The sequence below is a fragment of the Thalassophryne amazonica genome, chromosome 6 (assembly GCF_902500255.1).
Source record: "Thalassophryne amazonica chromosome 6, fThaAma1.1, whole genome shotgun sequence".
NCBI lineage: Eukaryota > Metazoa > Chordata > Actinopteri > Batrachoidiformes > Batrachoididae > Thalassophryne > Thalassophryne amazonica.
In genome coordinates, this window is record NC_047108.1 from 90,896,665 (window position 1) to 90,908,292 (window position 11,628).

Below are 11,628 nucleotides of genomic sequence, written 5' to 3' on the forward strand. Positions count from 1 at the left end.
AACCTGGGGTTGTTCTTATTTTCTTCAATTAGTGATGAGTAGAAAGATGTCCTAGCTTTACGGAGGGCTTTTTTATAGAGCAACAGACTCTTTTTCCAGGCTAAGTGAAGATCTTCTAAATTAGTGAGACGCCATTTCCTCTCCAACTTACGGGTTATCTGCTTTAAGCTACGAGTTTGTGAGTTATACCATGGAGTCAGGCACTTCTGATTTAAAGCTCTCTTTTTTAGAGGAGCTACAGCATCCAAAGTTGTCTTCAATGAGGATGTAAAACTATTGACGAGATACTCTATCTCACTTACAGAGTTTAGGTAGCTACTCTGCACTGTGTTGGTATATGGCATTAGAGAACATAAAGAAGGAATCATATCCTTAAACCTAGTTACAGCGCTTTCTGAAAGACTTCTAGTGTAATGAAACTTATTCCCCACTGCTGGGTAGTCCATCAGAGTAAATGTAAATGTTATTAAGAAATGATCAGACAGAAGGGAGTTTTCAGGGAATACTGTTAAGTCTTCTATTTCCATACCATAAGTCAGAACAAGATTTAAGATATGATTAAAGTGGTGGGTGTTCTCCTTTACTTTTTGAGCAAAGCCAATAGAGTCTAATAATAGATTAAATGCAGTGTTGAGGCTGTCATTCTCAGCATCTGTGTGGATGTTAAAATCGCCCACTATAATTATCTTATCTGAGCTAAGCACTAAGTCAGACAAAAGGTCTGAAAATTCACAGAGAAACTCACAGTAACGACCAGGTGGACGATAGATAATAACAAATAAAACTGTTTTTTGGGACTTCCAATTTGGATGGACAAGACTAAGAGACAAGCTTTCAAATGAATTAAAAGCTCTGTCTGGGTTTTTGATTAATTAATAAGCTGGAATGGAAGATTGCTGCTAATCCTCCGCCCCGGCCCGTGCTACGAGCATTCTGACAGTTAGTGTGACTCGGGGGTGTTGACTCATTTAAACTAACATATTCATCCTGCTGTAACCAGGTTTCTGTAAGGCAGAATAAATCAATATTTTGATCAATTATTATATCATTTACCAACAGGGACTTAGAAGAGAGAGACCTAATGTTTAATAGACCACATTTAACTGTTTTAGTCTGTGGTGCAGTTGAAGGTGCTATATTATTTTTTCTTTTTGAATTTTTATGCTTAAATAGATTTTTGCTGGTTATTGGTAGTCTGGGAGCAGGCACCGTCTCTACGGGGATGGGGTAATGAGGGGATGGCAGGGGGAGAGAAGCTGCAGAGAGGTGTGTAAGACTACAACTCTGCTTCCTGGTCCCAACCCTGGATAGTCACGGTTTGGAGGATTTAAGAAAATTGGCCAGATTTCTAGAAATGAGAGCTGCTCCATCCAAAGTGGGATGGATGCCGTCTCTCCTAACAAGACCAGGTTTTCCCCAGAAGCTTTGCCAATTATCTATGAAGCCCACCTCTTTTTTTTTTTTTTTTTGGACACCACTCAGACAGCCAGCAATTCAAGGAGAACATGCGGCTAAACATGTCACTCCCGGTCTGATTGGGGAGGGGCCCAGAGAAAACTACAGAGTCCGACATTGTTTTTGCAAAGTTACACACCGATTTAATGTTAATTTTAGTGACCTCCGATTGGCGTAACCGGGTGTCATTACTGCCGACGTGAATTACAATCTTACCAAATTTACGCTTAGCCTTAGCCAGCAGTTTCAAATTTCCTTCAATGTCGCCTGCTCTGGCCCCCGGAAGACAATTGACTATGGTTGCTGGTGTCGCTAACTTCACATTTCTCAAAACAGAGTCGCCAATAACCAGAGTTTGATCCTCGGCGGGTGTGTCGTCGAGTGGGGAAAAATGGTTAGAGATGTGAACGGGTTGGCGGTGTACACGGGGCTTCTGTTTAGGGCTACGCTTCCTCCTCACAGTCACCCAGTCGGCCTGCTTTCCCGGCTGCTCGGGAACTGCCAGGGGGTAACTAACGGCGGCTAAGCTACCTTGGTCCGCACCGACTACAGGGGCCTGGCTAGCTGTAGAATTTTCCACGGTGCGGAGCCGAGTCTCCAATTCGCCCAGCCTGGCCTCCAAAGCTACGAATAAGCTACACTTATTACAAGTACCGTTACTGCTAAAGGAGGCCGAGGAATAACTAAACATTTCACACCCAGAGCAGAAAAGTGCGGGAGAGACAGGAGAAGCCGCCATGCTAAATCGGCTAAGAGCTAGTAGCTACGCTAAGCTAGCGGATTCCTAAAAATACAGGTATCGGTGATTCCTCCTCTTTTGGGCAATGCTGAAATCAGTTAACATAATAATTTGCTGTCATTGTTTTATTTATTCGTTTAACTAGTCGACATTGGCCCAGTAGGACATGTCTGGGCTTGTTCAGACACACTCAAGTCCATGATGACAGTAGGTCACCATAAATTGTTCAAATTAATGTTCAGGTTCTTCATGCCTTTTCTGGAATCAGTTTGACACCTGAACAAGTCTGGGAACATATGTTGATGCCGCACACTGGCGCATCCACCGCATTGTGGAAACATCCTGAGTCCTGGATGGCAGCCACCTAGGCAGACAACCAATTTGGTTGTCAACCTGGGCAAAGAACCCAAAATGTAATCTGCACACACTCTTTTCTTCCTTTCTTCTTCCTGTTCTGCAGTTCTCTTCTTGTCATGTTCCAGTCTTGTCTTGTACTCCAACCCAGTCTTCAGCCTCTGTCCTCCTCAGCCACCCCTCGTAAGCACACATTCCCAGAATCTCTGGTCCAGGTCTACTGGAATGTTGAGTATCTCTTTGTCCCCCTCCCCAGAGATTAGGGCTTCACCACGCACCCCCCAGTCTCCTCCCCTCATTCCATTCCAAAGTATGCTCCCTAAGAGCTGCTGCATTTTTATCTGAGCCGATGTGATTGTGACAGATCAGCCAAATGACACACACACACACGCACGCACACAGAAGGGAGGCTGCTTGGTCTGGGGAGGGACCAGACAGCACTGGGTTCCAGCTATAAAACCCCGACCGAGCGAGGCCAGCGTGCTGCCCTGAGCTGGACTCTACACGTTCCCTCTGTCAGGACGCCTTTGGAAAGGTCACGGACGAGCCTCCAACATGAACGACATCTATAAGGCGGCGGTACGTCCTCTTACACAGCAGATGGGTTTTGTGTTTTTAGTTTTAGTTTGTTGGATATTCACTAAATATGTGTGTGTACTGTAGCTGGGACGAGAGATGTTTTGGGTCAAACCCCACAAGAACGACAGAGTAGGTAGCTAAGAGGGATAGGTGTCGAACTATCAATATGTAACCCTCGGTTCGATTCCCAGATCACACTACATGTCTGATCTGCGTCCACAGACAAGATACTTTATACGCATTGTCCCAGTCCACCCAGCTGTAAACGGGTACTTGGCTAGGGACATAACCACCCTGGATTAGAGTCTTTGACACCTCCTGGATGGGACGCTGTGGAATCCAGGGATAAACGCCGTCACCAATGGGTCTCAGGACCTATATAAGACCTTACTTCTTCTTTTTCTTGTAATACATCAATGCGAGTTCACTGCAGCATCTAATCCCACTTTACTTTGCTTGTTACATCACTGAAATAGCTGAAAAAGTCCCGCCAACGCGGCTCGAACATCATCAGGTGCTGTCGAGCTTTGACGCCGAGTTGTCCTCCTGTTTCAGTTACACCAGAGCTGATGGGGGGCCCCTGAGGAGGTGGCCCTTATCAGTGGGTCCCTTGGCCCTACTACACTGCTTCATTCATGACTTCAAATGGAACGGTCCTTCTTCACATGGCTAATTTTGGATGGTTGCTCAGAATGCTTCTCTGCCTTCGTGTGGTGCCACAGAAGGGTTTCACCCCCCACCCCCCACATTCCCCCAACCCATGACTAAATTCTGGAATTATCCCAGAGCCTGAAAGCTGCATAGTTGTCTGTCCTCTTCTTCCTGGATGAATGTCCACACCGCTTATATCCCCAGCAAACGAGTGTACGTTACATACCAGTGATGTTTCGTGATTTTATTGTATATCATCAAAAGGAAGTGTGTCGGCACTTAATCTATGGTGGACGACAGACAGTAACTCTTACATAAGCTGCTGTCTCCCTCTCTCATTCGTGGTAGCTTTTCCAGGATTACTGTGCCATTGTTGATCCAGATCCACAGCTATGCCAATTTAAAGCACTTTGTATTGTGTCCTTTATCGGTGGTTCCTGATCCTCCTGTTTATTTTTAACTCCGCCTATTACTGCTGCTCACATGATAGATACAGTCTAGTCAGGAATGGATGTGAAGTAATTTGCTAAGGGAATTTTAAAGAAAAAAGCCATTTAGTCCAGAGGCTGCTTTTAAAGATGTTAACTAAATATAAATGCCGTAGATGGTAATGAGTAACCAAACATTTTTCACCTTTTATAGGTTGAACAGCTGACTGATGAACAGAAAAATGGTGGGTAAACTGTGCAATAATTCACACACACTCTCTCACACACACACGCCCACACACTAGAACTGCATATACATAATGAATAACTTCAAGCATGCCACAAATGCATCATTGCACTCAGTTTGCACAAATAATACAAAGCAGGTATCTATCTCTCATTTGTACAAAATATAAATCAGAAAAACTTGTAACCACTTTTCTCCATTAAAAAAAAACATAATTTCTTTGAGATTAAGACAACATCCACAATAATCTGGTTGTATTTAGTCAGGATTTAAAAGTGACTGTATATATCATACTGTATGTTTTTTTAAACATTTTAAAATATTAAATTTACCTTACCAACAAGTTAATTTTAAGTTGAAGCGACATTCACATTGGATCCATTGCTTAAATCATCTCAATTAGCCCAAAACTAAGATCATCTCATCGTGAATAAGCTTTGGGCCAATGAGGCTCTGACTTGTTGGTGATTTTGTGTTTTTACTGTGTTGTGTTGCAGAGTTCAAAGCTGCTTTTGACATCTTTGTACAAGATGCAGAGGACGGCTGCATCAGCACCAAAGAGCTGGGAAAGGTGATGAGGATGCTGGGCCAGAACCCCACGCCGGAGGAGCTGCAGGAAATGATTGACGAGGTGGATGAAGACGGTAAATCAAGCACTACTGATCAATACCTCAAACAGTTTACTGGCTATTGTCAACTGATTCAACCCCCTTTGGACCATCTACAAGTCCACCGTTACAAATAATTACTTTGTGCGGTTGCTGAATTTTATTTTAAGTCATCCTTTAACATTTGGAATACATCAGTATATGTCAATAATGAAAGTACATGTCAGATGACAAACACACAAATGTGACTTTTCCATGTAGTTCACAGAGTCAGCATACAGAATGACGTATTTCATGTTGATATATTGAAAGAGTACACAAATAATGAGTGTTTATGAGTGCAGTATATTTTCATGAGCTGAGAGATGGCATGTTCCACTCAACAAGGCCAAAGCATTCATTATTTGCTTTATATGACACCTAAATAGTGGCATCGTCCAATGAAGCGAAACATATGGAACTAAATTGAACAGTAAATGGAACCAGACTTCACGAATTATTATGAAAATCATATTTGTTTTTTTTTTTTCTATACAGTGGGACAAATAAATGTCATGTGACAAACAATCCACTAATCAAATAGCAAGAATATATTTAGGTGTTATAGAACACAAAATATACAATCTCAATTTTATAATATTGTGAAATTGTGTAGTAATTGTTTGATTAACTTTGAAATAATGAGATATTTACAGCACCTTTTCTTATTTTTTGTCAGGTATATTTGTTTGCATGACTGATAATAATCAGCGATTTTTTTTTTTTGGGGGGGGGGGGGGTGTAAATAAAAAGGACAAAAGTTAATTTCAAGCTAGTTGTAACCTCAAACTGACAAATATGTTGAGACAGTAAGAGAGAGAATGAAGAAGTGCTTTCTTTGGCTCATTCATACAAAATCCTTTCCACAGTTTTGTAGAAGTTATTTGAGTTTTAGAATGCAACCACGGTTAAAAAGCTTAGGTCAGGCTTGGGATCACACTCTGGCGCCATGTGTCACCGCATCCACCACACTACAGAAACACCTTGAGTTCTGAACAGCAACCACCCAGGCAGACCACTGGCCCATCTCCGACTCTCGAAAGTAACCATCTATTTTCCGCAGCCAGGTAAACCATGGGCATCCTCTTGGCCTTGTCCATCCACTGGGTTCCACAAAAGTGAAATTTTTGACTCAGCCTTTGTGTGCTGAGTCATGCCTAGAGAAGCACGCCACATTGGCAAAATGTCATAGTTGACTGTCAAACACAATAGTTCTCTGCTGAGTCTCCCTAATAAGCAACTGCTCATTTGATACAAAGTCAATCCAATGATACCAAGGATCCTCTGGAGAGACCTAGTACCAAAGACATCTAGTCACTGTTTTAGGTGACTGGTTAGTGCTGAAGTCTCACAACCATACAGTAAGACAAGAAGCACCAGAACCCTAAATACCTGGATTGTTAAACAATAAGAATATAATAATTTAATTCTCTTATTTAGTTAATTTTTCTGCAGAAATGGTGTCTGTTCACTGCATACCTAACTCAACCACCTCAGTTGCTATTTTTTACTTTTGCGACTAAACCAATGCAAAATCCTTTCTGTTGGGTTTCTGCAGAGATATGACCATGTTATTTGTGTTTTAGAAAATACAGCTATCAACCAATCTGAAAACAACAGTTTCCTTCTTAGATTTAGTTAATTTTTGTGAGGACATTTTCTGTCTCTCTCACTGACATTCACACCTGCTCCTAATCCATCATCAATACAACATCCACGAACCATTCAGCAGGTGGCAGACACAAACAACAGCAAGCCGAGATTCCTGACATCTGCCAATCTGAATCTGGATCACCTCCAAAATTCAGTGGAGTCTTCCAAGACCTAATATCTATCTGTGCTGCAAATTTGGTTAGAATTAATTTGCATTTTATCTGAAATTGATTCTGCATTTTATCTGAAATTGTATACAAATTGTGTTAAATCCATATTAGAATATGCAAGTCAAGTCTGGTCACCTAACGTAAAGAAAAATATTGACAGAATTGAAAGTGTAATGTAATTGAAATAAAGGATATTACACTAGTGAAGCAATATAGTTTTTTGAACAGCTCTGGTGCTTCAAATTTCACCAAATTTTAATGAGTTTATCCTAATTTTATGTCCTTTTAATCTGGTGAGTTACAGAATGATAACATATACATTTTCTGAGTTACCATTTTAACAAACTGGAGGGATGGACTCATCTATTGACTCAAAGCATTTTACAGGGTACATGCCTAGGTTTTTCCAAATGCTAGGAACAAGCCTGCTTAATTGCTGTTTTATTAACACTGCAATGCAAACACACAAATGCATCAGAAAACATTCACAATAATCTGGTAGTTTAGCTCCTGTATTGTCATTGTAGATTAAATTACAGTTTGAGGGAGCTGTTGAGAAAATTCCATAAATGCAAAGACCTACATGTGTGCAGGGAGTGGCACGGTGGACTTTGAGGAGTTCCTGGTCATGATGGTGAGGTGTATGAAGGATGACAGCAAAGGGAAGTCAGAGGAGGAACTGGCAGAGCTGTTTCGCATGTTTGACAAGTAAGTCACGAGTGTTGTGCTTTAATAATCTGAATGAACCAGAAACATGACGACAAGTTTTGGCATCAATTTGCAACACAGGACAAGGATCACCGGAAATTCACCACAGTCCAGTGATATAGTCAACCCCCTCTTCATCGAGTGGTTGTATCAAAATACTCTCTCCATACGTGATTATGTGTACTGACAAAATGCCAAATACTGAAGCTGTGTAAAGTACATCTTGTGGTTTGCTGCCTAATCCTTTTTGACAGCAGAGAATACTGCAAACACCCACTCCATGTAAGCCAGACACCTCGCCTGAGCATCAAAGAACAAACTTGCTTTTTTCCTGCTATGATCATTGTCAAATACTCAGATTTAGGATAAAACCACTCACATGCACTAGACGCTCATACCACCTCATGGAGTTGGATATAGTGATATATCCAACTCTATGTACCTCCTCCACTGCCATCTGCAAAGCTTAACTCAGATTTGTTTTGCACTTTTTTTACTGCTTTGATTTTTGCAGAAACGCAGATGGTTACATTGACCTGGAAGAACTGAAAATCATGCTGGAGTCTACAGGGGAAGTGATCACTGAGGATGACATAGAAGAACTGATGAAAGACGGAGACAAGAACAATGACGGCAAAATTGATTACGATGGTGAGGAGGTTTTCTACACTAATAGAAGATTGGATAGTTATTATGCTTTTTCTTCAAATTATCCTTCATTTCAAGGAATCATATTGTCCAACATTTCTGTGAATTCATGGGTGATTCTATGGTAACGGAATTATGACGACGGGAAAATCTGGCCATATTTTAGCTCCCCATTAAAAATGTGCTCAGATTGTAATTCCGTTACCATAGAATCACCCACGTCAAAAAGCATTTTTAATAGTTATTTAAATCGGTCGCTAATACCACCTGACACGCACCCAGAATTTCAGGTGTTTAATAAGTGACCTATTTCTGTGCCTGTCACTTTAAACTGAAAGGAGGTATTGTTTGCCACACCCCCTCTGCCTTTCCAGACCAGGTACCTCTTGGCACAGATTGTGTAGGTGTGTCCTACACAGCATACACCTGTTCAGTGTCTCACTTCGCTGTGTCAAAGTGAGCAAAAATCCAGACCTGGATTCTGTTACGTTTGTCATGGCAGTCTAAAACAAGCTGTTTCTGGCCAAAATTTTGCTTACAGCAGATGAGTTTCTAAATAAAGCAGAGAAATATAGGATTTTGAACTTTGATAATGTTACATGTAACCCTAAATATATTTAACTGTAGAAGAAAGACTTCAATAAGCACACAATAAGACCCCTTTAAAAACAGTCAACAGTATTGCCAAAAACAACAGAAGCAACAGAATTGCCAAAAATATAACTCAAAGCAGATGTTTACACTTTTGAGTTCAGTTGATATTCACTACATTCTCTCTTTCCTGCATATAGAGTTCTTGGAGTTCATGAAAGGAGTGGAGTAACCCTGAGTGACTAAAGATCCACAGCGATAGTATTAATTTTGTATTTATGTGACTCCATATGTCATCTGTGGAAACCCGGAAGCTGATTTTTGACACAGTTTACAGAACTATGGGATGACTTTGCAAGATTTATCTGTTAATTGTACTTTTCTTCCATCTCTTGCACTGTTGTAAATACAGTTTATAAGTAATTGTAGTTCCTGAGTATACTAGATTTGTGTAAATGTATCAAAATGACTCAATTTTCTGCAAAGAATTAATTCTAGACCAGTGTGACTGCTGTGAATATCAATTTATATTTGCAATTATATAACATCACTCGAGTACTGCAGCCAGATCGCACATCAGAGGCTTATATTGCTTTCATCTGAGTAGAAAGTACACGTGTGCACAATGCAAGGCAGATCCGTGAGTCAACACAATTTTAAACTCTAGCAAAAGCAGTGTACTGGATCTTTACAGGATACATGTTATGATCTGCCCGCTGCATATGTTTCTGTGTGTTTCACACCCTCACAACTTTGTATTCCACTCTCCCCTGAAAAATAGTCCTGCATAAAAAGGAATTCATTATTTACCAAGAATAAACAAGATGCAATTGTTCAGAGAACTCACCTGGTTTGTGTTTTCATACATTTGTGGGTCCTCAAAAATAACTCATTTTGCTCTTCTTCCAAGATTGGTGAGCACAAGATTTTATCATCTGCGTACGTGTTGTGCTCATTGTTGTTCTTTGTGAAGTGCAAACTTGGAAACAGGATGGCAAGACACAACGTTCTCTGCATTTTTAAGACTATATCCGTATGTGTTATTATGTGTTGTTGATTATCTATATTATAATAGCCAAGTTGCGTCTGTATGTGCGCATGTGCGAGTACGGCTTTGATCATGGACAAACTGGGGCAAGCTGACATTTGCTCGTTGCCATGCTTATGTATTTTGGGTTAAGGAAGAATGCTGTGAAAACAGAAAGTTGACAGGACAAATATTTTTGGAGAAATTAGCGATATGAGCTAATAACAGGGGACAATGGATGTTGTGCTGCAATGTACCATGGAAGTTTTGGGTTTTAAATGTTGTTATTGTGGTTCATGTTAGTTTAAGAGTGTTGTTAGTGTTACTGATTTATTGTGATTTTGTAGTTCAACTGGTTTAGTCAGTTAAGTGTCATGTTGCTGTTACCATGAGTGAGAAGTGTAGAGCATTTGATGTCTTCCACCACTGTCTCTGTATGTGGGTGTGTAAAACTAAAAGCACTTGCTTGGGGCAGAATGCACAAAAGGTAAAAAAGCTCTAGCTCAGTTTTCATTCTTCTGCGCAGGTTGACACAATATATTAAAAGTGAAGTGGCGCCTGTGCACATATATGTGTGTGTATAACATTGATCACAGACAAACTGGGGAGAGCTGACATTTGCTGTTTGGTATGCTTCTGTATTTTGGGTCAAGGATGAATGCCACCAAAATAGAATGTTGATAAGATTGTTTTTAGAAAACTATGGATATTAGCTATCAACACTGAACAATAGACATTGATAATTACATTCTGGATTCACACGCCATTCTAGCAGGGGGTAGTAAATCATCTATATATTAAAAGAGAAATAGCATCTGTGTACATGTATGCGTGATTTTATTAAGTAAGTTCAATGTAAGTACATAATATATTTGTAAATATGTTTAAAATACATGGATGACACAAGAAAGTGAAAACATTTATTTCCATTGTGGTCCATTTACAAATCAAATGACAAAATAGAAGTAATAATAAAATAAAATAATATTAATGATAATAATAATATTAAGTCCCTTCGGCTGCTCCCTTGTTTTGCTACAGCAAATCCAAGGTGATTGGCATGTTGAACTGGCACAAGTTTTATGCCAGATGCCCTTCCTGACTCAACTCCACATTACATGGAGAAATGTGGCAGTGGGTGGAATTTGAACCAGGAGCCTTCCGCACTGAAACCAAGTGCATTAATCATTTGGCCACCACCCCTGCTACGCTAAAAAAAAAAAAAAAAAAAATTGTGAACTTCCTTTTCTCTTAAATGGCACCATGGAGGTGAAAACATGAAGGAAATTTTATTTCCTAAAAAAAAGAAAAAGAAAAAAAAAGATGCAAATAGACTGATATGTGCCTATTGCACAACACAACAATAATAATACTGTGTATATGATAACAAGAACCTAAACAATTTATAAATACATTAAGACAGTCATTTAACATTAAAAATTACGTAATTATCAGGAAATAAAACTGTTGAGGTTGTTGTTCTTCCTCTAAAAACTGGTGAGGTCTAAGGTTCTAAAAACATTCTGAACTCACACGACATTCACAACTCATTATAGAAACTTTGGCATAATTTATTACCACCCTTGAAAAAATGTCAGCTACTCTTTCATAAACACTACCCAATCTAGAGCCCGTTGGATCCCCACGGGCAACGCGCTAGTTGTAACTGCTGTGAGATTTACTCCTTTCAGATTTTAAATGCTGACAATGTGCAGGGAAAAAACTGCTCAC

The 11,628-nt window shown here is 40.0% G+C and overlaps 1 protein-coding gene across 1 annotated transcript; it reads left to right on the forward strand.

Annotated features, from left to right (window-relative positions):
* Window positions 1-3,001: 3,001 nt before the first annotated feature.
* On the forward strand, window positions 3,002-9,706 carry tnnc1a (troponin C type 1a (slow)). The gene is made up of 6 exons (XM_034172790.1): window positions 3,002-3,127; window positions 4,421-4,451; window positions 4,951-5,097; window positions 7,517-7,631; window positions 8,146-8,282; window positions 9,071-9,706. Exons 1-6 carry the CDS (start codon window positions 3,104-3,106, stop codon window positions 9,100-9,102), a joined length of 486 nt encoding a protein of 161 aa, XP_034028681.1. The 5' UTR covers window positions 3,002-3,103; the 3' UTR covers window positions 9,103-9,706.
* Window positions 9,707-11,628: the final 1,922 nt, after the last annotated feature.

Excerpts from the sequence above, each read along its gene's own strand:
- tnnc1a (XM_034172790.1), top strand. The coding sequence starts at position 3,104 with ATGAACGACATCTATAAGGCGGCG. Across the intron at positions 7,632-8,145 it reads CTGTTTCGCATGTTTGACAA|AAACGCAGATGGTTACATTG; the intron begins GTAAGTCACGAG and ends TGATTTTTGCAG. Across the intron at positions 8,283-9,070 it reads CGGCAAAATTGATTACGATG|AGTTCTTGGAGTTCATGAAA; the intron begins GTGAGGAGGTTT and ends TCCTGCATATAG.